The sequence below is a fragment of the Suricata suricatta genome, chromosome 9 (genome assembly GCF_006229205.1).
Source record: "Suricata suricatta isolate VVHF042 chromosome 9, meerkat_22Aug2017_6uvM2_HiC, whole genome shotgun sequence".
Lineage (NCBI taxonomy): Eukaryota > Metazoa > Chordata > Mammalia > Carnivora > Herpestidae > Suricata > Suricata suricatta.
The window spans coordinates 33,917,687-33,945,364 of NC_043708.1; the positions used below are offsets into that span (position 1 = coordinate 33,917,687).

At 34.8% G+C, this 27,678-nt stretch overlaps 1 protein-coding gene across 9 annotated transcripts in view; it reads right to left on the reverse strand.

Moving 5' to 3' along the window:
• Positions 1–27,678, reverse strand: part of FUT8 (fucosyltransferase 8) — a 291,085-nt gene that overhangs the window by 14,364 nt on the left and 249,043 nt on the right. For all 9 annotated transcript variants that reach the window (XM_029950670.1, XM_029950669.1, XM_029950671.1 and 6 more), the window contains 2 exons: positions 4,684–4,930; positions 279–455 (listed from right to left, as the gene is read on the reverse strand). In XM_029950670.1, the coding sequence (XP_029806530.1) occupies positions 279–455; positions 4,684–4,930 (424 nt within the window). The remainder of the gene's footprint in view (positions 1–278; positions 456–4,683; positions 4,931–27,678) is intronic.

Below are 27,678 nucleotides of genomic sequence, written 5' to 3' on the forward strand. Positions count from 1 at the left end.
GAGACATCAAAAAGCTTGCTCTCCCAAACACACAGAGAGGTCACATGAGTACACAGCAAGATGACAGTTGCCTACACAGCAAGAGAAGAGGCTTAAAAATGAAATATACACCTTACTGGCACCTCAAATACACTCTGATTATATGAACAGTCATACAGGTACACAGTTGTTTGAATTAAAAACTTCAACAATCAGTAGTAATATAATAAAAAGAATGACAAGTCATGAGAATTAAGGATTCTAGTCCTGGTCTAGAATCACTAATTCATCTAACTTACTTTGTTTTTGCCTCCTTTAATAAAGAAGGGTCGTCTGTGGCCAAATAGACTCTTCTTTTATCCACTTGCATTCTGCGAGAGAGAAGCTGAAAATGTTCTTCAACATGCACCATGTACTCCTCGATGGGATGGAAGGCTGCTTCTGTTCCTACTTTGTCTGTACGTCTGACGTGTACTCTGGAGGGCAGAGGGAGAAAGTCAGACTCTGCTGATGTCCTGATCTGCTGATCCACTGGGTGCTTTTAGGCTACTCAACTTTATACCACTATTTACAGTGGCATCATAGGCATTTTAAATCAATTTTTCTTTCATTTTTGCCATTAGAAAAAATAAAATATTTAAAAAATTTAAAACACATATATTCTAAATATATTTGCATGTTAACATAATACAAGGAGAATTAGAAAATAAGCTTTTGAAGAATGCTATCTTATAAAGAAAGTAATTAGCATATCCAAGAGTAGTAGAATAAACGGAAGATTCCAGAATTATACTCCATATAGGCAGCAAAATACCAACCAGCCTCACAGAAAAAACTGGATATAACTTTTTAAGATTTTTGGCAACAAATGATACCAAGATTCACAGTTGTATTACAGAATATTAAATATATTGTTGGCAGCATTTTGATAACAACTTTTCTTATTCTTCATTTTACCCTGTGTAGTTACTGTAACTGCCAGCTTATAGAATTGAAAATTGTCCAAGCAAAACACAGACCTGCAAGGATTCTTCCTATAGCACAATCAAGGCAGGCAAACCTTTTAAGAATTCTTTTTTTAAATTTTTTATGTTTTTAAATTTATTTTTGAGAGACAGAGAGAGACAGTGAGAGCAGGGGAGGATCAGAGAGAGAGGGAGACACAGAATCCAAAGCAGGCTCCAGGCTCTGAGCTGACAGCACACAGCCCGACGCAGGGCCTGAACCCACGAACCATGAGATCATGACTGGAGCCGAAGCAGGACGCTTTACCAACTGAGCCACCCAGGCGCCCCTTAAGAATTCTTATATTCTAAGTTCATGGAGATATCCTACCCCTTTTGTTATACACATAATGAATTTCCTTTTGCGGTTTTTCATGCTATCAAACACAAGTAGATATTGATCTCATCTGTCCTATTGTAAAAAAAAAAAAAAAAAGCCCTAAAACTAAAATTGGAGACAAAGATTAACATCATCCTGTGTTGACTTTCACAGTAGTTTCCTCCCACCTTAATGCTTTCAAAGTAATTGTAATGAAAAAATAATGGTCATAGTTTATTTTCATAAATTAAAACTCTCCTTAAATTTGCCCTTCCTGCATCCTCCCCACTAAATTAGTAAACCACTATTCATATGTGAGAAAAAGAAAAAAGGTAAATTTGTTTCCCTGTAGGTCACAGTAAAAAGGCATGCCTTAGGTCAAGCCTAAAACCAGCTTTTTATTATGAATCTGGCACATGGGTCTGTTTTCAGTTGCAGTTAATCTGGTATCTTTATGGTCATCCTTTGCATTCCAGACTACAGTCCAGATGTGCATATCTTTATATTTACATGTATTCAATCATTGTTTCCTTCCCACATCCTTCTTAATCACTGCTTCTCTCTTCAGGAAATTGAATCGTTCACTGTGCTCAATAGGGATAAATAATTCCCCTGAATTTCAATGAAAAGTTCCTAAGAAGAAACACTCCTGATACTGATTTCACCATGTACTTCCTTTAGCTCCAACATTAAAAATAAGGGTCAATATCTTCTATACATATGAAGACTAAGACACAAGGGAAGATGCTAGGTGGGAGATAGGAAAATGAAACTAAAAATAAAAACAAGAGCTGTAATGATGGAAGGAAGAATTAAAGGAAGAGGAGCATATGAGGTAGCAGAGTACTACTAAGAAATGTTCTCAAGTCTCCAAGTACTCCTGAAGTTAGCTCTGGATCAAGAATTTTGAGAGGGGCATAATGGAGTCTCTATGGAAGAATCAGAATATTAGCCCTGTGAAAGATATTGGAAATCATTTTAATTTAATGTTAAGTTTTTCAGACATTTAAGGAAACTGATGCTTCTAAAGACGTATCAATGAACAAAAAGACAACATACTTCTCTCACATACTTTTCAACCTATTCTTCACAAAAGTACAAGTCCTTTGTGTACTTGCCTGACTTTCACTACAGTTGACCCTTCAACAATATGTGTTTGAACTGTACACAGATTTTTTACAGTACAGCACTGTAAATGTATTTTGCCTTATGATTTTCTAATAACATATTTTCTCTAGTTTACTTTATTTTAAGAATATAGTATATAATACATAGCATTCAAAATATATGTTAACTGACTGTTTATGTCATTGGTAAGGCTTCCAGCCAACAGTAGGCTATTAGTAGTTAAATTTTGGAGAAGTCAAGTTACAAATGGATTTTCAGCTGCATGGGGGTGGGCAGTCCTAACTGCATTGTTCAAGGATCATCTATATCAGATTATCAAGCTGAATCTTTCAGGGGAGGGAATGTGACTTATTTATTTCCAATAGCACCAAATACAATGGATAAATGAATGAATGTTGTGTAGACACAAAAATCTAATTGTTTAGTACTGTGAGTAGAAATCTTACATACCATCTAACTTACAAATGAGGAAAGAGTGGCAATCAATGAAGACCTGGAATGCTCAAGTATGCTGCCCGAAGTCACGTAACCGGTTAGTAGTAGAAGTTAGATGGCACCCCCAGATTCGTGAATTCCGTGTCCTTCTCTTTCATTAGAGCACACTACCTCAACGTCCAGAAAACTCAATTGTCTGTGGTACTGCAATTTTCTGTATTTGGCCAACTCTTACTATGATGGATGGTCTGTGGATAATTAGGATAGCTTTCTGGCATGCCAAACTACAGGAAAGCTTCCAAGCAAAGTAAAATGGTTTGAGTCCTGGTTTTGCCTTTACTAACTCTGGAACCCTGGGTCAAAATTTTCTTTTCTTTAGGTTCCTCACCTATGAAATGGTTTTCTCTGCTCACTTCATAGGACTGCCTTGTAGGATGAATGACATAATGTAGTTTAAGGTATTTTCGTAATTTAGTTACTATCCTTTTATCTTTCAAGGCCCTGTTCAAACACTGAAGCTATGAAGACCTTCCCGATATAGATGGAAGTACATTTCTCCCTGACTTCTCATAATAATTTTTATACTTCTCCCAGGGTATTTATCACATTCTGCCCATATAATGTAGGCTGTGTACATTTCTTTTTCCAATAGAGTATAATAAGCTAGAAGGAGTCATTAAAAAAATTAATCTCTGTCCCCCACAGTAGTAGGTATTTAATAAATGTTCTGCAAATAAGTGAACAAATCAACACATGTATTAATATTAATCAATAGCTGACTTTATTACAAATAGTATAAGCTACAGAATGTCATAGTCTAGCCTACAAGTCTATTTTTAGAAATTATTTTAGCATCAGTCTTTCTGAAAGGTAATATTTTACAGTGCATTTTTCCCACTGAACTAAAATCCTTTTATCCTTCTTATCACATCATCACTTTTAGGGCAGGTATTACCTTCCCTATTTTACAGATGGAAAACTCAAAGCCCAATACCATTATTAAGTAACTTGGTCCAGAATTAGAAAAAAGCCAGGAGTATTACCAAGGTCACTTCTATCTCAATCCAGTACTCTTTCCATTAGGCAAAGAACATCTTCCATGGTATGAAATCTGCCACCAAGACCCAGGAAAATTCCTCTTTCCATAACTTATGTATGTGTTTAGGAGCACATGCTTATGCACAAAGATGTTCCTTTGTATTCTTCTTGGTGCTATGATTTCCTGATACATCTCCTTGAAGATAAGCATGAGACTGGATGCATATGTACATGATAACTCCCAAGTGGGCCAAGAGATAATTTTAAATAACAATTTTAACATTATCATATATTATAAATTGTATTTTTACTATCAAAATAGCTTCCACGGCAGAAAACAGAACACCAAAAAAATGCAAAATAATCATCAGTGGTAATTAATGAAGCCTAACAAAAAGTGCTATAGAAAAGCTATAAATGTAACAGCTTCATCTCATAGTCTTGTTAGGATAAGATAGGAACTATGTATAATATCCAAACTACTCTCAATAAAATAAAATTTTGTTTTCCTCAGAAGAGACAGCCAATTTAAGAAATAAGGGTTTAATATATTTGTTGAATGAATAAATAAGTGAATGAGGGTAACAAAGTATGGTGACTCAGCTGTTCTAAGTGAACAAAGAAGAATGATCTCCCTATGACCTAAGGTGAACTCTGGAACATCTGTTTTAGGGTATGGCTCTGAAAATTAAACTATATCATAATGTTCACAATATATTGTAAAGTACACATATCTCTGCTACTACATATCACATTACGAGGAATAAATCAGATTCTTACCCAATAACTGGATGTTTGAAGCCAAGTTTCTTGGTAGTCTCTTCTATTTCCTTTTCCAGCCAAGGTTGTGGGCGGATCAAGTATTTGACAAACTGGGACACCCACCACACTGCAGGATCACCATGGACGCGTACAAGCCGATCTGCAAGGTCTTCCGGAACAGCCAGGGGTAAATATGGCGGACGAGGATGAAGACTGTCTACAATGGGGAGCTCAACCACCTGAACATTTTTGTCCTTTACTTCACCTGGGAGAATATTAAAACATATCATCACCATGGTATATTTTTCCCACAATTACCTACAATTACCATTTGAGAACTCACTCTAGATGCTTTCATCCTCATGGTAACTCTAAAGCAGTATTACAGAGACAGTTAAGTAATTTGCCCAAAGTATTAGCACAGAAGTGACAGAGCTAAATGTCACAGTTAGGTTGGTCTGCCTCTCAATTCCATGATCTTGAACCAGACAATAAAGTATTCTCAAAACTTCCAGATTGTCATTATAGCAAATGACTCTTGCATTATTTTCATGACAGAGCACAATGACTTTAGAGATACCTAAAGATTATAATTATAAGCCAAGCGGTTGTATCTTTTAAAGAAAAAAAATGATAATTCTAAAGTCTTTTTTCTTCTTGGTCAAATTATCTATTATATTTTCACTTATGATAACAGAATCTATATTGATTGTTTATCTGGACATTAAAATTAAAGTAGGATTAGATGCTAATTTTTGTAGATGATGATTAGTTTCAGAATCCAACTTCTATATATCATTAATGATACTGCTGTTCTATCAATTTTATAATATCATGACATGAACAACCCAAAATGGGATAAGCCAGCAACTTTAGATATTGAAGACATCTACTGAATATCTATCTTTGGATATTGAAGCCACAGAGTAATAACTAGAAGACATAAAGATACCAGGCAGATAAATTTTACAAATACAAAATGCACTGTATTAAAATTTCAGTAACAGAAAATATTAACCTGAACATACAAAATAATTCCAGCTAATCACTGGACCATTAAAGAAAGAATGCACTGATAGAGAATAAACTTAGAAGGCATTTAAAATATATTCACCAGAATGGAATACAGTCCTCAAATTCTGTTTTTCTGCATATATGCCAAGTGTTTTATAGTAAATGTCATCATTTGGGAATGTAATCACTCAAAATACATGATTATAAGAACGTTAGTTGGCATAACTAAAAATGTAAAAAGTCTGGTTAATATTCTCTCTCTCTCTAACATGTAAAATTCATTTCAGGATTCTTAGAACAAAGCCCTTGAAACACATTTGTCGCATGAATAGATGGCAACAAAATTTTACCACCAGCATTGCAGTTCATCTAGGGTACCAGTTAAGAAAGAGGTGGGCACCCTCGTCACATGAGAAACTAGAATTAAGAGTGTATGGGTAAAGAGTGAGGCAGATTTTAAGTTAAGCTCTAATAATCTCCCAAAGGTAAGGGAAATTGGGGTGCTTTCTGTGGTATGAACATGAAAAGAGACATAGTGCATAATGAGAGGAAAAAAAGGAAGGGAAAACTTCTTTTTTATAAAAAGGAGAGAAAGAAAGGAAAAACCTAGCTTCTCTTCTATGACCATAAACAAAAGCAAAATTAATAGGGCTACCTTCCTTCTACGATTTCTTCCTAACATGGTTATTCTAAATACTTTGTGTAGCTCTTTCACTGAATGCCCTAAGGGCTCAAATTTCTTACCGCTAGTCCTATCGACAGATTTCAGAAATAAATTGAAACTATGCCTATATCTTCAAGACAGAGAATGTAGTTTATTTTTGTTGGTTCTTTGTTCATTCACTTCATTTGTCCAAATATTTATTGAACACTGCTATATGCCAAACACTGTATGAGGTACATACAGTGAAAATGTTGTCCTTGCCCTCCAAGATTTCTAGTTCAAAAACCTCACCCCAAACTGACTGCTTTCAGTGGAAGAAAAATAAAATACCATCACCAAAAAATGTGTTATCAAAAAGATATCAATACTCAACTGCCTAGTAAAATATTAAGAAAAGGGTATTTATAAATGAAAAAAAAGGTTAGCTTCCTTAATAATGATATATTTTTAAATAAATGAAAATAACATAGTATATGCTGTGGTAAGAAGGTCCCTTTTTTTACTTGGTTTACCACCTGACAGTTTTTGTTGTACTGGGATTTATAATCAAATGAATTTAAATCTGGAACAGATCCTAGATTAGAAATGATCATGCTTAGTGGTTTCTAAACTTTAGTCATTTATGTAAAATTTTTACCATATCCATGTATTGTCTGTATTAGTGTTTTAAAAATTCATTTTAAAACTTACATGAATTTATTTTATAGATGGAAACTAAAAGTATAACTTCACTCAAAATGAAACCATATCATTAAATTCTATACAAATACTATGGCCTGTGAAGCGCCTTGAGCTCTAGCCAGATTTCTATTAAAGGAAGAGATTATCAGGGAGGTTAAAGGGGTATAATTGCTTTTCCCCTTACATCTCCTATGAGTTTCAAACCAGATGAGAGGCAGAGAGAAAAATAAAATGGCAATCAAAATACCAGCTTGATTACCAATAAGGATGAACTACAGAATGTAGTTTTGTTCTTTGGATTTATGGCCTTAGGGATTTCCTAACAGTTTCTACCCAGTCCTAAGAGGAGTCTGTCAACCAAGACCTACTACACTGAGGAGGAGGAAGAGCATGCCTCTGAGAATGGGCTGTGCTACGAGAGAAGCCAGACAGGGCTATGCCTTGCACGTTTCTTTCTCTCCCTAAACTCACCAGCTGTACACATTACTTTCCTGCCAAGTGGAAGGTAAGTGAGGTAGACAGAAGAAAAAAAAAGCAGTGCAGTACTTTCCCCTTTGAAGGAATAGAATTAATTACCCCTCTATAGAAAGTGTTGAGGAATGGAGGATTCCTGGTACCTGCTCCCACCCATCTCCACTCCCAAACAATTTTCCAGTGTTAAAGAATGATTGTAAATTTGAAAATACCAATTTGAAAATCTATCTGACATAATCAGAAGGACTGAAAAAGAAATAACTTTCTTGACTATGCAATTCAATGTTTGTTTTAGTATTTTATCAGGAAACTGTCTGAAATTATCTCATATATGACACCTACATTAATCTCTAGTAATCTCTGGTAGGTTCAGAGTTGGAGAAACACAGGTTTACTTAAACTCCCTCATTTTATAGAGGAAACAAACTAGAGAGGTTAAGCGAATTGCTCAAAGGTAATACAGCTAGTAACTGGGCCAGGATTAGGCTCTAGTGTTTACCACGTTACTTATATTACACTCTGCTTTCTGGCAACTATATTTATATATTTCAAAGCACTTAAGTATGTCCCCTTTTGATCAATCAAGAGTGCCTTGCCATTCTATTAAGATGGTACTACTGGGGGTAGGGGGAAAAGCACTGCATCAACCTTCCAGCAAGAGAACGTTTTATATGTGCAAGTCATATAAAAGTCAGCACTATGCATTTGTAAAGAATCAGAGCAAACTAGCCTAGGAATTACACAATTGACTGCTCAGTTCAACTTGAACTGATATCTCTATTAATTATTTCAGGAACTCATTTTCAAGACTACCTCCTCTTGTTGCTAATTCTGGTCTATAAGGTCATTCCCTTTGCCAAAGGCGGGAAGACTCAACAGGCTTGCTGGTACACTTAGAACCCTCTGCCAGTAGCACAGATAACTCTTTGACAGGGAGGATCTCCACAACTGCAGGCAAGTACCCCAGCAATTCATAGCAACTCCATTTAAAAGCATTACTCTGTTATCATTCCCTGTGCCATAAGACAGAGACAGTAGCCTTGGAATTAGTCTGTTACAATTATTAATCATCAGTAGACTCAACAGGAAGGTTTTAAGATCTACCATGAATGAATAGGTTCTGCTATCATGAAAAATGTTTCAAGGGTGGAAAAGATTTTGGGTCCCAGTCCATGAGATTTCTTCTGCATTTACTATCTTCTTTCTTCAATTGTTACCCAGTGACTGTATCACTGACTTGTGACAGAAACACAACTAAACTGAGGGAGGGTGGTGGAATCTCTTGAAGATAGACCTCAGAAAGCCAGAATGGTCAAAGTAAAGAAGTTTGGAAGAGGGTTGCCAGTTGAAAAAAATCTCTACCTGGAACTTAATTTTCACTTGGGGTGAGGCAGGGATTATTAGTAACTTTTTGACAATTCTGAACCATAAAAAGGCTATCTGCTTTCTGATCTCAAGACTCTTAAGAAGGTTACCTTCAATATCCACATAGGTCCAGGCTTCCCTCAACTAGATGTAGAGGGAAACAATGCAGTTTTAATTCCCTTCCTGAGGGTTTCCTTCAATGGTTATAGCTGGAAAATGCCATCACACCTAACTGCCTTTCCAAAGACTGTGTCAACTGCTGAGATTCACAGCTCTACTCGAGGCTAGAACAAGGAGAGACATCAAACAAATATGGTCAAGCAAATGCCTTTTCACACGTATGTAGTGCACAGTGATTACAGGTGTGGGCTTTGTTAGGACAAAAACTACTGTTCAAATACTCTATCACTTCACAGTTGTGTGCTCTTGGATAAGTTATATTTAACTTCACCCCAGTTTCTTCATCTGGAATGGCATTGATAATAGCAACTTATTCATCTGGAAAATGGGATTAATTATAGTATCTTACTCATCGAGTTATTTTAAGGATGAGTTATTACATGGAAAAAGCTGAGCACAATGTCTGATATATAGTAATTCTCAAAAAATGTTATTTCTTTGCCTAGGATCAATTCTATTGAAGAATTCTCAAGAAGCTAGCTGGAATTTGGTCAAGGAAGAGACTATTTGCCAAAATATCATATTCTCTAAAAAATATATCAAAGTACCCATTTCAGTGAGCCAAAGATATACTCCTAAATATACTAGATATATGCAGATATTATACCCAAAGGAAATCTTATTCATACTGTTTACCATAGGCAACAGAACAATAAGCAGCTTTTATTGTTTCAAAATATTCAACAAATGTTCAAATAGAAGGGTAGCAACTCTGGCTATCTCAAAGTTCTATAATTACTATCTTGACTAAAATTCTGTTCCATGCTAAAAGGAAGTAATGGCAGTAAGTTGTCTATACTAAGTAATACTTCCCATTCATGTCACAGCAAAGAGTTTGTATGCTTAAATTATATCAACAAAGACTATTTGGACTCCTGGGATTTACATTTTCTTTAACATTATGTGGCCAATTATGACTGATTAAATTCTTACTAAATTCTCTGAGACTTGTTGTAGGAGGCATGAGTAAAAGAGTATCAAGACTGAAAGCTAACTAGCTGTACTGAGACCTCTAGGGGCACCGGGGTATTTTCTTGATTTTACTTGGACACAACAAGATGGCCATTAAAAAAAATAATCACATAAATGTGTGAGGTCTGTTCTTCAGGATTTTTAACAATGATGACATTAATATTTTTATCTTAGTTTAATGACTGTGCTCTGTTCTCATCTAAAATATGAAGGAAAGATATACTATTAAAAAGTGAACAGCGGGGCTACTTTCTTTCCTTTTGTTTTTCAACCATTGTGGCTGATAGAGATTTTTTCTTTAACTTGAGTGAACAACTGTCGCCTGCCATATGAGTTCCGTCACTGCTCTACTTAAGTAACAACTCAAAAGACTGTTATTACTGCCAGTTTGAAGCCTTCAGCCAATTGAGTGAAAGTTCTAAATTCAATCATATGAAACAAAGTGCAGTGTTAGCAACATTCCCAAGAATTAGCATATCACACTATGGGAATGATTGTGCAGCATTCTTATGAGGTATTTGCTGCTTTTACTACCACAGAAATGCCTTACAAAGGCAACCAGACTCATGGTTCACTGACCCCAATGCTACTCTGACAGACTTAACTCTGGATGGGGGACTGAAAGAATGGCTAATGGAAAATACGTAGTATCTTAGTGAGTTATGCAGTTCAGGATAAGGCAGGCAGGCCAGTATCAAAAGAAAAGACAGCAAAGAGATTTTTTGCTTCGTGTCACTAAACAGAAGGCTCTTTGCAGCCATTCTGCATGTTCTGAAAAAATTTAGTCATTTATATTTTATATACATTTATAAGTCACTTTGCTAAGATTCTAGAGAGTCCACGGCTTGTTCATAAACGGGACAGTGCCAACAGTTTCTCTGATGTTCCACATTGCACAGGCCCTATAACTCCATGTATGTTGAGCACTAGGTGTTATATGTAAGTGATGAATCACTAAATTCTACTCCTGAAACCAATATTATATACACTATGTCAACCAGAATTTAAATAAAAATGTGAACGAAACAAACAAACATTCGAAAAAAAACTGTATGGGAAGCAAAAAATGGAAATAAACATGAAGAATTTCCATAAAAACAAATAACTACATGTAGAGAGGATTGGGGAGTTTTTTTGTTATTTCTTAATCATTTAGTACTTTTTCCTAAATTAGGAATTCCTAACTCAAAAAATACCAAAGAATTCTATAACAGCTTTTCTCATGGGGAAGAAAAATTTAAAAAAACAAACAAGAAAATAGAGGAATGGAAAGCAGTTCAAAGATGAGGCTTAATTTCAACAAATTATTTAAGAGCCAAAACCCAAACTCTCTTTTCCCTATTCTCATTAAAAAAAAAAATCACAATTCCACTTTTATCTTCCTCTAATTCTGTCACCACATGTTACTCTCCTTGAAAGCAATAGGCAGGAGGAAGGACCTCTGGGTAATAATAGCCTTTTATTCCATGAGAATTCCTGAAAATGATGATTGAAGATACTGGTGTATCACCAGGATCTCACAGAACACAGCTGTCAGTTGGCATGCTGTGCTCCCTTTTGCTTTGGGGCAACTTTATAGCAGCCTTTGTGATTAGCACTTAGTTGGAGTTAGGAATGTAATGCTTCATTTTGAACTCATGGCTCCTTGTGATTTTTCTGCTAAATTATCACTCAAAGGTTACCTCAAGAAGGCCTAATTTGAGTTGCTTGATGATGGAGTATAGGTCAATCCTATACTCTGAAGAACTATAACTAGGACTCTGGCTATCCCATGAGAGAAGAAAATGAAAATACAGTCGTGTTGGAAGTCATAACAAAACAGTTAAGACTTTTGTGGGATATGAGGAGAGAAGACCACTTAATTAGCATAGTAAGCAATGTGCTAAAACACTATACAAATTGTTGACAAAACAGACAAACATCTTGGCCTACTAAAACAGGGATTGGAATAGCAAATCTCCCTCATTTTGTATGCCAAACCAATCCATAAAGTACTAGCAGCTCCAAGAGTCATCCTGCCACCATTTCCATCTTTAACTTGCTGCCATCTCAGACTGCACAATCTGTCCTCTCCCCCAGCTGCCTCAGCTTCCACTGTGGAAAAAGTGGAGAAAGATGGGGGGTGGGATACAGCTTTAAGTGCCATGTCATAGCTCTGCCGTCACTGTGTCTGCCGATCTGGAATAAGTTAGCGGACCCTCCCTTTCTCCTCTTCTGGGTTAGGTCTCTAGAAAGAAGAGAGCTAATACTTTACAATCTACAGCCTCTGGTGAGCCTTTAATACTCTAAAGACATTATTCAAAAAGTGGCTGTATTTTGCCCTTTCTGGTTTAACTGGGGGAAGAGCAGGGGATATCCATAAATGAAGAGAAAGAACTCTGATGCAAAAGGCATGAAACCTGACCTAATGGAGCATGAAAAGGGGAAGGAGGAGGAAGACAAATGTAGCAAGTAGGGCAAGGAGATGTTTGAGGTTGCGAGAAGTAGTCCTTTTCTTGGTACTGCTTACAAAACACAATACTTTGTACAGATTTGATACTTCAAACTACTGTTCCCATGACATTTTTCATTTATTCTTTAAACAGGGACAGCATCACCACAACCTTCTTCAGAACCTAGACTAGAATGTGCAAAGGAATACTTCTGTCACTTCCCTGCCAAGAAGGCTATCTACTGTTGCTCATCATCTGCAACAGATTCTTCAATCTGTGGTGATCTATCAATAGGCCCCAAAGTCTTAGCTGGTAAATCTTCAAATCAGAGGCTCTTATTTTACCATAATCCTGTGTTCATCTCAAATCATAAAAATTCTGGCAGGGATGAGGGTCAGAATCTGTTCTTTTCATATGCTTTCTCCTTTTCAGTGATCCATGCAGGCTATTTCTAAAATAGCTCTTGAATCCACAGCTCTCCTGCTCAGTCCCTATCAGCAACTGTAATTAAAGGCTAACATTTATTGTACAACAACTACATGCCAGGTATTACACTAAATGTTTTCCATACATTATCCCAATTAATCCACAAAGTCTTTATGAGATGAGTACTCTTTTATTCCCATTTTACAGATGAATTTAAGTAATTTATTCAAGGTCACCCAGCTAGCAGTCAGAAACTGGAGCTGAAGCCAGACATTCTGATTCGAGAATTTGAAGCTTCACACCATCCTACTGCATTATCTTAAAGTTTCACAGAAAGCAAGAGACTCCACATGGAATTTATTAAAAAGGAGAGAGAGGCAGGGCTCCAAGGTGTGAGTTTAAATAATAAGACAAAAGAAGAGTGCTAACACCAATGGGTAAGGTCCAGATCTCTGTACAGTAGGCACTAGATCAAGGAATTTAATATTAAGTAAAAGACATAAACCTCAAACACTGATCACATGTACACATATTAAGGAATTAAATTGCTGCTAAACAAAACAACTTCTTTCATTGTCATTTTGGGTTCATACTAGGTTCCTCAAAGAAACAAAAATTAACAGCTAAAGATAGATTATCTCAAATTTAAATTATTTGTATGAAACAATTAGGGTGCTTTTTAGTTAACTTAAAGCTCATGGCTAAGACTTAATAATACCTTCACGATTTGACTATAAATAGAATGTGAATTAGCCAACCTATGATAGTCTTATTTCCTAATAAATATATAATAACCTTTCCATGAAAGAGAAATAACCTACTTCAGAATAAAGAATCTAAAAAGCAATAATCATAAAGAGATTTATTAAATGTGTAAACCATTCTCATTATATACTAACATATTTACAACTATTAAAATTTAAAGTAAAAATATTTTGCAGTCTAAAATATGTTTTTAAAAAATATTTCCTCCTTTCATTTCTTACGTGGTATATTTATAAATAAATAAAAATGCACAACTTTCAATTGCTTCTGAAAACCTTATAAATTGAAGTATCTACTCTGATGATATGGTTCAAAATTTAGGCTATAATAACAGATGATATCCAAAATGAGCCACAAAACAAATACAAATATTTTATATTTTCAGAAACAAATTTCAACCTTGATTATAATAAGAACTTTATTCATGTTAGTAGAATTTCTAAAAGATTAAAAAAGATCAGAGAAAAGACTTTTAAAGGTGATACAAAGTAATTTAAAAATTACTGCATAGAGCTGGACACAGGACTTGAACCCACTAACTGTGAGATTGTGACCTGAACTGAAGTCAGATGCTCAACTGTCTGAGCCACCTAGGTGCCCTCAAAGTAATTTTTAGGTCAATTCAATAGATCATTTAGTTGAACATAAATGAATGAGGACAATAACAATTGTGTTTATATATTAATAAATTCATGCATTTAAACCACTATATCTCAAGAAGAAAGAGAAATAATATTTAGGAGGATAGAGATCTTTTAAATGACAACAGGATGATTCTTGTCTACCTGAAAAAAACAAGAGCTGAGAGTTATATGCTTAAAGTATATAAAATCATGGCAGATTTAAACAAGGTGTTCAAAATGTGTTCACAAACTCTTAGAATTAGGGATAGATCACTGGTGTTTGAAAGAAGTGGTTTAAGAGGAAATAAAATAAAGCCCAAGTTTACAGAATAGGTAGGGTTCTTAGAGAACTCATTATTCTAAGAGAAGATAACTTAAACTAGAAATGATATGTTTGGGGTAAAATATGAATGTTCGTATCATGACAGCACAGATGACAACTATCATCTTCTTTATATAAAATGTCACTGAGAATTACTGTTAAATCAGAGTACTGATTAACTGGATTAATCAGTGTTATGACCCCAAATGCCCTTTTAAGGCTTCAATGCCCAGGAAACAACATATATAATAAAATTATGTTACATTTTGGCTCTAAAAGATGCTTTTTCTTTGTGTATCAATAATTATTTATTTTCCTTGCAATATGGAGATAAAAGGTAAATATACATACAAACAGAAAAGGGTAAGAGAAGGAAGAATAGGAAATTACTTATGCCTGTTTTATTAGAACAAATCTTATATGTACTATTTCTCCTTACCAATATTAAACAACAAAAATGTATTTATTGAATACTATTTGAGCCAAGGATCACTGGTTACAAAGAACAGAAACCTAGTCAAATTAGCTCAAGTAAAAGGAAATTGCTAAAAAAATACAAGGGAATTTGCCAAGAAATGAAAAGCAGGAAGTACAACTATACCTCAAGAGATGGGAAACCTGCAATTCACACCATATCTCTGTGGCCACGTGGTCTGTGTGGGTCAGCTAGACCCTCCTTTCTGATAATTAACTCCTCTCTTGCTTGGGGCTCATCTTGTAGATAACAGCTTCAGGCTACAGAGTTTACAACTTAGTTTCACCCTCAGATAAGCTAGTCTCTGTGTTGTAATAATATTAACATTTATTGAGACTGTGTGTTAGGTACTATATATAATGCATATGAACATTATTTCTTTTAATTACCAAAGTGACCCTAGAGGGGAAGTACTTATAGATGATCAGTGAAGGAGTTAGAATCCACATCCATCAGACTCAGAGTTAGAGTGCTCAACTAGAAGATTGGATTACCTCTCAAAAGGGAATCTTATTGGCACAGGATTAGTTTCCCAGGGTCAGGTAATCACATTGGTCTGTAGAGCTGTGAATATGCGTATGTGTGTGTGTGCCTGCATGCATACATGTACAGGAGGGAGGAGGGGTTACATGACACAAAAAAGACAGCAAGAGCTATATTCTCTTTACAGTATATAAAGTACTGTAATTAATAGGTAATATCAGATAGGACACAGGAAATTAATAACCAGTATATAGTAAACTTTGGCTTTTAGGAACTTAAAATTTTAGGAAATTAACTCTCAGAACACAGGGTAATTTTTAGAATCATCCATTTGTGTATCTCTATTACTGCATTTACCAAGCTGTTTATAATTGTTTTTGTATGTGTCCCCCTTACAAATCTGGAATATGGACATAAACCTTAACCTATTTATCCTGTTGTTTCAGCAATGACCACTATCCCAGGTATATAAAAAACATATAGTGTTTAATTAAACAAATTGAATTGAATTGAATATATAAAGTACTATAATTAATATAGATCCCACAGTCTATTGCAGGAAACAATAATTTATCTAGTTAGTAGATGACCCCACCATTCAGCTTCAAATCTCAATGTTATTGATAAATTTTGAGATTTGAGAATATCATCAGTTTTACTGCTTTACAATGTAAAACAGTCATTATTACTGAGGTCCTGCCCTTTTAAGTCTCTTAAATAACAAACAGTTGGAAAGTGGTATGTAAATACTTGCTAAGCTATATTTATATAATACCTCTATTCTTGTGGCTTGCAAAGCACCTGAGAAATATATAGGCATTCTGCTTTGGATCTATTATTTATTTATTTTGAGATAGCGAGAGAGCGAGAGCGAGCATGCTAGTGTGTGCAGGGGAACAGCAGAGAAAGAGAGAGAGAATCCCAAGCAGGCCTTGAGCTATCAGCATGGAGCCTGACATGGGACTTGAACTCATAAACCATGAGATTATGACCTGAGCTGAAATCAAAAGGTTGGATGCTTAACTGGCTGAGCCACCCAAGTGCCCCTACATTATCTGTGTTTTAAGCATACACTACTTAAATAGGAATGGCAGGAAAGAAGATAATATTCCTCCTTTTGGTATTGTGTTCTGACTACATGTATACTTTTCCAGGGAGCTGAATCTAATTTCCTGGACATAAAGGGTTATTTTTGAGAGTGACAAACACAACAGAATTCACATTTTAGTTATTAAATAATATTAGAATTTATAGTTAATTTTTACATGATGAAAAGAGCCTGACAGAACTGGAAATTATGCTTAGGCATGTTGTATGTATGTTTTATTGTTAGAACAAAGTCTGTCCCTTGATCCAGAATTGTGTGGGTTTCACATTGTATATTAACTTGAATTAGATAATGAAATTAATAAGAATTTCATTTATAATATTTTTATTATCATACCAGATAACATACAAATGAATTAAATATTACATTTAAAACTAACATTTTCATATCTCTTGTTAATGCTATTTGTGATCATTACTATCATTCTAATAAGACATATTGTGCTTATTTTTACTTTCAGAGAATTTTCACATATTATTAGCTCAGTTTACCAGCAGTAAGCTTTCTGTTCTCCTAGAGGCAGAATTTAACATAGTGAGGTTTTACCAGACACCACCCGGGGGACAGGAAATAGCCATCTCAGGTTCACTAAACAACAGATCTAATCATAAGACTACAGAATATCCCTTCACACACACTATACCTTCTTATCAATAGGGCTACTGAATAATAACAAAGGAGTACAGTTATAAGAAGTGACTATTTAAGGATTTTCTAAGAACATCTAAAAACAACAGGGGAGACAAAAACAGGAATACTAGAGGAAAATTTAGCATCTGATACATAGCTACAGCTAAGAGTAAACACAGGCTAACGCCTAGCCAGATAAACACAAAACCTCACACTAAAGGCCTAGCTACTTTAGTTTCTTTTTATCTGATATATCATGTCCAGTTTTTAACAAAAAAATTACAAGACATGCTAAAGGCAAAAAGTACAGACTGAAGGGAGAAAGCAATGGTCAGTTCCAGAATCACACATGGCAGGGATTTGGGAATTATCAGACCAAGAATTTAAAATAACTATGATTAATATGCTAAGGATTCTAATGATAAAAGTGAACAATATGCAAGATGAGTAATGTAAGCAAAGAGACGGAAACTCTAAGAGAGAATCAAAAGGAAATGTTAGAAATCACAAACATTGTAACAGAAATTAAGAATGCCTTTGATGGGCTCCTCAGTAGACTGGGCATGACCAAGGAAGAATCAGTGACCTTGAAGATATGGCAATATAAACTTACAAAACTGACTGGAAAGAGAGGAAAAGAATGAAAAGGATGAAATGAAATATCCAAAAACGGTGAGACAATTACAAAAGGTGCATATACATGTAATGGGAATACCAGAGGAAAAAAGATGAAGAGAAGAAATATTTGAAGTAATAATGCCCGAGAATTTTCCAAAATTAATGAAAGAAGTCAGGTAGATGGGGTTGGGGATCTTATCACTAGAGGAATGAGGGTAAGAATCACATCCACCTTCTCTTTGGAAACCATTTAAGTAAGGAGGAGAGTAGAGTGAAATACTTCAAAGTTTTGAAAAATTAGTATCATCTATTAGAATTCTATATTCAGTGAAATTATCCTTCAAAAGAGAAGAAGAAGTAAAGACTTTCTTTGACAAACAAAAATTGGCGGAATGTGTTGCCAGCTTCAGAGAGAAAAGAAAATGATACAGGTCAAAAACTCAAAAACTATATATGAGGATTTAGAAAAGGAATAAATAAGAGGAAAATTAAATCGTCTTTTTCTTATTCTTAATCTAATAAACTATCAGTTTGTTCAACAAAATAGCAACAAAACATTTGGTGGAACAAAACATAGCTTATGGAAAAGTAAAATAAATGACAACAGTGCTACAAGGGATGGGAGGGAGGATTTGGGATTACTCTTTTATAAGGCTTGCAGTTCCCATGAAGTGATATAGTGTTATTTGAAAGTTGACTTGTATTATTTGTAAATATGTATCACAACCACTTAAAAAAACCCTTGTGATTTATATGCTAAGACAGGAGAGAAAATGAGGTCATATATAATGATCAATTAAAACCAGAGAAGGCAGAAGAGGAGAGGAAGATAAAAGAGAACAAGGTCAATGAACAGAAAGTCACAAATGTGGCTTACATTAAACCAACTGTATCGAGACTCACTTTACATGTAAGTAGTCTAAAATATACTAATCAAAGGAAAGGGACTATCAGAGTAGATAAAAAAAAAAAAACCAAGACTCAGTTACATAGTCTTTATAAGAAACCTACTTTAAATATGAAAACACAGATTAAAAGTAAAGGGAAAAATACTTTATGCTAACATTAATTAAAAGAAAGCTGGAGTAGCTCTATAAATTTCAGAGAAAGCAGACTTCAGAGCAAGGAGAATTACTGGCAATAAAGAGAGGCATTATATAATGATAGCAGGTCAATTCACCAAGAAGCCATAAGTATCCCTAATATGCATGCATCTAACAACAGAGTGTAAAAATATATGAGTTAAAAACTGATCGAACTGCAAGGATAAATACACAAGTTATATTTGGAGACTTCAACACTACTCTTCTCTTACCAGTAATTGACAGAACAAGCAGTCAGAAAATCAGCAAAAATATAGTTGAACAGGACAGTATTTTCAATCAACTGTATCTAAGTGACATGGAAAACTTTATCCAAGAGCAGAATACACATTCTTTCAAGTTTGCAGGGACTATTCAGAAAGCAGACCATATTCTGGGGCATAAAACACACCTTAGCAAATTTAAAATAATAGACATCATACCATGTATGCCCTTAGCCCACAATGGGTGAAAACATATTAACACAAAGATAGCTAGAAAAATCCCCAAATATTTGGAGATTAAACAACACACTTATAAATAGCACAAGAATTAAAGAAGTCTTGAGAGATTAAAAAACTCCTGAACTAAATGAAAATAAAAAAGCATTAAAATTTCTTGGATACTGCAAGGGTAGTACTTAGAAGAAACTCTATAATGCTGTATGCACAGTTGAAAAAAGAAAAATCTAAAATCAATATTCCAACTTAGGAAACTAGAAAAAAAGAGACCAATTAAGTCCAAGAAAAAAGTAAGCAGAAAAAGATATCAATAAAATTGAAAGCAGGAAAAAAATAGAGAAAATCAACAAAACCAAAAGTTGGTTCTTTGAAAAGATTAATAAAATAGATGAGCCCTAGTCAGGCTAACCAAAAAAAAAAAGGGGGGGGGGGAGAAGACACAAATTACTAATATCAGAAATGGAAGAGGGACCATAACTACTGATGCCCTGGACATTGAAAGGATAAATGAATATTATGGACTACTCTGCCTACAAATTTGATAATTTAGGTTAAACTGACCAATCACTTGAAAGACAAATCGTACCAAAACTCACACAAGGAGAAATAGATCATTGATTAGGTTTATATCAATCAAAGAAAATGAATAATTAATAACTTTCCAAAACAAAAAGCACCATATCCAAATAATGAATTCTCCCAAATATTTAAGGGAAAAAAATGACACAAATTCTCTATGATCTGTGCCAGAAAATAGATGCAGAGGGAGCACTTTCTAACTCATTCTATGAGGCCATTACACTAATTCCAAAACTATGCAAGTTATAAGAAAGGAAACAGACTAATATTTTTCATTAATATGAATGCAAAATCCTCAAGAAAGCAAATGAAATCTAACAATGTTTAAAAAGAACCATACACCATGATCAGGTGGGATTTATTTTAGGTTAATCAAGGCTGATTCAACATTTGAAAATTAATTAACGTAATCCCTCACATCAACAGGCTAAGAAAGAAAAATCATAGATAATAACAAAAGATACAGAATCCAAAATCCATTCATGATAGAAACTCTCAGCAAGGGGAATTTCTTCAATTTAAAAAAGAACATCTAAAAACAACCTACTGCTAATGGCATATATAATTGTAAGAAACTTGATGTCTTTTCCCTAAGATTAGGAATAAGGTACGGGTGTTCCCTCTCATTACTTCTATGCAACACTGCACTGGAAGTCCTGGGTAACTAAGACAAGCAAAGGAAATAAAATGTATAAAGATTGGGGAGAAAAAGACATAAAACCATCTTTATCTTTATTCTGAGATGACATGATCATCTATGTAGGAAATCCTAAGGAACTGACATAGAAACTGCTGGAGCCAATAAGCAATTATATCAAAGTAGCAGGAAAACAAGGCTGATATGCAAAAGTCAATGCCTTTCCTATATGCCACCAATGAGCAACTGGAATTTAAAATTAAAAGCATACTACCATTTACATTAGAACCAAAACAAATTGAGAGAGAAAGACATTTAAGTCAAAATATGTATGAGAGCTATAGGAGAAAAACTATAAAATTCTGGAGAAATAAAAGAAGATGTAAATAAATGGACAGTACATATTCATAGATGGAAAAATTCAGTATTGCTAAGATGTCAATAGACATCATAGATTCAACACAGTCTCAATGAAAATCCCAGCAAATTACTATGTAGATATATCAACAAAAATAATTCTGAAGTTATATGGAGAGGCAATCAAAATATTGAAGAAAAAAGACAAAGTCAGAAGACTGACTTTTAGACTTAACTAAAAAGCAACAGTAATCAAGACAGTGTGATATTGTTGAAAAAACAGACAAATACATCAATGGAACATAACAGAGAGACCAGAAATAAACACACGCAAATATAGTCAACTGATTTTTGACAAAGAAGCAAAGGCAATCCAATCAAGAAAGAACAGTCTTTTGACAAATGGTGTTAGAACTTCATGTTGACATGCAAAAACAAAAAAGAAAGAGAAGAAAAGAAAAATCTAGACACTGACCTTGTATCTTTCACAAAAAATTACTCAACATGGATCATAGACCTAAATGTAAAACTCAAAACTCTAACACTTAAAATTTTTTTTTAAAGTTTATTTGTTTATGAGAGAGAGAGAGAGACAGCATGAGGGGAGGGGTAGAGAAAGAGGGAGACACACAGTCCAAAGGAGGCTCCAGGCTCTGAGCTGTTAGCACAAAGCTCGATGTGGGATAAGAGAACTGAGCTGAAGTCTAAAGCTTAACCGACTGAGCCACCCAGGTGCCCTCAAAACTCCAACACTTTTAGAAAATAAATACAGGAGAAAATCTAGGTGACCTTGCGTTGGCACTGTGTTTTTACACACAGCATCAAAGGCACAATCCATAAAAGAAAAAATTGAAAAGTTGGACTTGATTAAAATTAAAAAATTCTGCTCCACAAAAGACATTGTTCAAAGAATTAAGTGAAAAGCCATAGACAGGGAGAAAATTTGTTAATAAACTCACATCCAAAATATAAAAAGAGCTCTTAAAATTCAACAAGAAGACAAACAACTCTATAATAAAATGGGCAAAAGATCTGAATAGACACTTCACCCAAAAAGATATATAGATGGCAAGTAAGATGAAATGGTGCCCGATATTAAAGATCATTAGTGCATTGTAAATTAAAAAAGGATGCCACTACACGGCTATTAGAATGGCTAAAATCTAAAACAGTGACAACTCCAAATGCAGGAGAGGGTGTGAACCAACATAAACTTTCATTCATTGCCGGTGAAAATGGAAAATGCTAAAGCTACTGTTATAGACCAAATTTTGTACCTTCTCTAAATTCATGTGTTGAAGTCCTGATCCCTAATGTGATAGTATGAGGAGGTGGGGGGTCTTTGGGAGGTAATTAGGCTTAGATGAGGCCATGAGAGGAGGCCTCCCAAGATGGGATTGCAGCCCTTGTAAGAAAAGGAAGAAGCACCAGAGTTTGTTCACTCTGTCACTGAGGACTCAGCAAGAAGGCAGTCCCCTGCAAGCCAGAAAGAAGGCCCTCACCAAGAACCAATTTGCTGGCACTCTGATTTTGGACTTCCCAGCCTCCAGAACTGTGAAAACAAATGTCTGTTGTTTAAGCCATCCAGTCTATGTTTTTATTTTGTTATAGCAGCCCAAAGAGACATTTTGGAAGATAGTTTGGCAGGGTCTTACAAAGCTAAACATAGTCTTAACCATACAACCAAACAAGCTCTTTCTTAAGTATCTACCCAAATGATTTGAAAACCTATAGTCACACAAAAAACCTGTACATGAATGTTTATACCAGCTTTATTCATTAATTGCCCAAAACTGGAAGCAACCAAGGTGTCTCTCTAAAATACAGAGAACAAACTGAGGGTTGCTAGAAGGGAAAAGGGTGAGGGGGTTGGGCTAAATGGTTGATGGGCATTAAGGAGGGCACTTGCGGGAATGAGCACTGGATGCTGTATTTAAGTGATGAATCACTAAGTTCTATTCCTGAAACTAATACTACATTATATGTTAACTAACTTGAAATTTAAAAAAAGTCCCTTAATATGTGAATAAAACTGTAGTACATCCATACATTTCAATATTATTCAGCAAAAAAACGAAATGAGCTGTCAAGCTACAAAAAAGACAGAGGAACTTTTCTTAAAAAGCGGTCAGAAAAGGCTTCATAATGTAGGATTCCAATGATATGATATTCTGGAAAAGGCAAAATTATGGAGACAGAAAAAAAAATCAATGCTTGCCAGAGGCTGAAGGGAAGGTCCGTGAGGGTGAACTGGTGGAACACAGGGAATTTTTAGGGCAGTGAAACTATTGTGTATGATCATGTAAAGGTGGATACATAACATGGTACCTTTGGCAAAACCCATACAACTATACAACACAAAGGCTGATCCCAAAGTAAATTACAAACTTCAGTTAATCATAATGTATCAACATTGGTCCTTTGATTTAACAAATATACCACACCAAGGTGAATGTTAATAATAGGGAAACACAGTCATGGTTGATGTAAGAAATAGAAGGAGGGAACATATGGGGACTCTGTATTTTCTTTAAAAAAATTTTTTTTTAACATTTATTTATTTTTGAGAGACAGAAAGAGACAGAGTGCAAGGGGGAGAGGGGCAGAGAGAGAGGGAGACACAGAATCTGAAGCAGGCTCTGGGCTCTAAGCCGTCAGCACAGAGCCCCACAGGCGGGGTTCAAACCCATGAACTGTCAGATCATGACCTGAGCTGAAGTTAGACACTTAACCAACTGAGCCATACAGACACCCCAAGGGGACTCTGTGCTTTCTAACAAATTTTTCTGTAAATGTGTAACTGATCTAAGAAATAAAGTAGATAATTTAAAAAACATGCATTCAGAAAAGACTAAAAGTGAATATACATACACACATATTTATGTATTTTTATTTTCTTTGTTGCATTTTCTATACTTTGTGGATTTTTCAACAATGAGTATTCATTGCTTTGTATTTTGAAAATTTATTTTAAAATATGCCAAATGGAACGAATAAATTTACCATTAACAGAATAACAATTTGATCCAGATAAAATTAAATCCAGAAAATCCTGATCTCTGACCTTGTTGTCCAGTTAACATAATCTCTAATCCTCCTTTTTCTTGTCATATATTAATTAAAAATCATGCTACCTTCTGCTAGAGTCATTTTCTGGAGAGAATAATTGAGGAAAGCTCTTTTAAAAAAAGGATATCAAAGAAAGAGGTAAAAATGATTAATTATGGGAAAAGATAAGGTGTTTCCTTTGATTGAAGAGGGAAGTAGTTCTGGAAAGATTTCAGTGAAATCTCTAACTAAAAAGGCTAAATTTATCACAAATTAGAAATACAAAGAGAACATTCTGTTAAATCAAAGGCTTTCTCAGTCCAACTGTAAAGCTATATGGAGGAACAGCTTAAATTCAGTGAAGTATGAGTCAGGGGTTAACTGAAACTCCTGCCCTGGGAAGAAGCTTGTTCTATATGAATGTATTTAATTTCTACTTCAGTGTAGAGGTTTACACGTTCACAATTATAAGAATTTTCTGGTCAATATTGATCTGAAGGCTATGATTTGAAGTAAGTGGAAATATAGCACTTCCAAAGTCCTCTTTCTTTTATGGCAAACAGCTATATAATATCTGTTCTTATATATAATAGTTTTTATTCTTTCCTAATTGATGACATTTTAAGGCTTACAAGAAATCAAAGTGATATCTAATCAAGCCCCTTTCCCTATTTACAGTCTCCCAGACGGTTAACAAAACAAAAACAAAACAACTCTTAAAATTAACAACATTAATCCTTTATTGAAATGGCTTTGGTGTAATAATATCTCATATCCATCAACAGGCCTCAGCCACTCGTGTAAGCCCATCTAAGGAGCTTCATCTTGTCCCATTATAGTAACGTACGCTTTCTTTATTCCAGCAGGCCCCAGCACAGAGATTTATTTCACCTTAAACTTTTTGAATTAAAAAAAAAAAAAAAAAAGGATTCAAGAACAGGTGACTCAGGCTAGATTCAGAGCTGCATAAGTGAGCTTTGTGTTAGGGGATGATAAGAATACATTTAAATTTTTAATTGAAGAATGCCAACCACCAGAGGCAAATAGCATGCAATTTTTTTTTTAATGCTAAAAACAGCCAGTTGCCAAAAAGGGCAAGCGAGATGCTGGATACAGCTGCTATCATGCATCAAAAAACACAAAAGCTCTCTATTTCCTGAGGTGCGTCTTATCCACATGGTAGACTACAGGCCTTGACACATCATTTTTGTATCCTAGTGTTAAGTCACCACAGCATGGCATAAAACTCTTCAAGATTAAGTGGTGACTTTTTGACTGTACTATTTTAAATAACCTACAATTACATCTTCTTTGGGTTAATTTAGGAGAGAGTTGACCGCATTATTCTTACTGTTTTATGTAAGGGCCACAGACAAAGTGAATTCCTCCACATACTGCTGCAAGGGAAAATGTGTCCAAATCCCATTTTTGAACCGGGAAATCGAGCGGCAGATTGCAAAAAATGTGTTTTCTCACATTCCAACGACAAAAGAAATGGTAAAATGTCAAGCAAGGAAAAAAGAAGTCTGAGCTTTTACCTTCTCCTTATTTCTGCCATTCACAAACCTAAACACAGAGAGGAGGAAGAGCAGGAGAAAGAACAATGGCCTTTCTAAAAACCCACAGCCTGAACAGTCTTTTAATGTGAGTATTTCTTATCTGTGGTCCCTTATCTGTGATACAGAACAGCATTTGATTAAATTAAACCCATTAAACATAAAACTGGCTAACAACATACTATGTTTTACTAAAAAAGCAATAGCTTGAAAATGCTAGTTTGCCCTTGACAAGAGACAATTCTATAAACATATGGTTGTGGAACCACTTCCCCTGTTATTTTTAAAGAATGACATGGCTAGATAGAGGGCTCAGACTATTTTTAACCACAGTGCAAAGGCTCCATTCAAACCTTCTCCAAATGATGCTTTTTCCTCTCTTTTACTTTAATCTTTTCAGCATTCTCTAAAGATAAGGCAATTCATTTCAATGGGACAGAACTGCAAAAAATCTTTAGGAAGTGGTATGGCAAATGCAATAATTTGCAGAAGTGTTTTCTTATGCATCTGTGGCCACTCCTATTTTTACTCAATTACATAGATAATTCTACCACTGGAATAGAGAGGAATATGTACAAATAAATAGTTAAGGCATACTAATAGTTGTTATAGTAAAAACATGCATCAGTCTTTTGTTAAACAACTAAGAATGTCATCAAATATACATATTCGTATAAAATTAATGCCAAACCAAATACCTGCACCAACACAGAACACAGAAACCCAACAGAGCACAGAAACCCAAACTGCTTTTTATCCCTAATATATATTTCTTTTCAGGCTAAGAAAAATATTCAAAAAAGAGATTTCATTTAATCAAATGAGAAACATTTAAATTATATATACACAGCAGACTAGGGAATGGGGAGCTGTGGGTATATACTTTAATTAGTTCAATAATTACATACTAATATTAGTGATATTCAGAAAAAAATAGCTTGAGGCTACTGTCAGATTTTTTAAATGTTATGACTACTGACGAAACATACACTACTCATACAATGGATGCCCATCTGTACAAACTGTAAACTCGGAGAATCTCTGCCTCCCCTGACTTTAGTTTTGGTGCTTGAAATATTGTTCAGTTGGCATGGAGTAATTTATCCTTTTCTCTCTTTCTGAGAAAAATCCCTCTCTATCCAACCATTTGATTAATTACTGAACTGTCATATTATAAATTGTGTTAGCAGAAAATACATCTCCTGATATAGTTTAATACCTTCTTGTGTGCTTAATTTAGGAAGGACAAATCTTTCAGGGTGACACTGTTCATATCCTTGCCATGTTTTACAAAAAAAAATCTGAGTAATAAGAAGGCCAATCCTATCATTTTTCAATTTAATTAAAAATTTCCTAACAGGCATTTCTGTTTTAAGTTGACTGCTTTTGTTGATATTCTTCAAAAGCATAACTGCATTTATTTATTTTTTTGTCCCAAATGATTGTTAATGGTAGAAAATTACATGTTGAATTCCTATACATAAGAAACCTATCACAGAGATTACAGTTACTCTGAATGTACACATTGTTTTTCAGCTTCGCCTGTTCGGTGACAGTTCAGAATGAATACAAAATGCAAGGCGTATTTTACTAAAGTACTATCATTTCCATACTTTTACAACTGAGAAAATACCAAAGTACCCTCTGTCAGACTTGTTTTGGTGCCCCTTCAGAAATGCAACATAAATGCTATTGGACCAATTTTTAAGTCACATTCTACTAAAGGATAAACTGAGAAACAGAAAGTTTAATGCTCTCTTACACATAATTCAGCAAAGGAGAGGGAGAAAGGAAAAATAATGCCCAGGAATTCTGGTAACTTTGGCGCTACTCTAAGTAGATATGACAAGCACATAAGCATTTTTATTGTCATCTGAAAACCACCCCAGTATGCAGAATTCTGTACCATACCAAGATTTCTGGTCATTTTTTTACAACTGTTTAAAGACCAGTTCAAAAGCCATTTCTTTCTCTTTTTTTGGCTAGAATGACAATACTTTCCAATCCCTTAGGGTCTTGTTTATTTCTTTATAACATCACTGACTATATTTTGTCTTATGA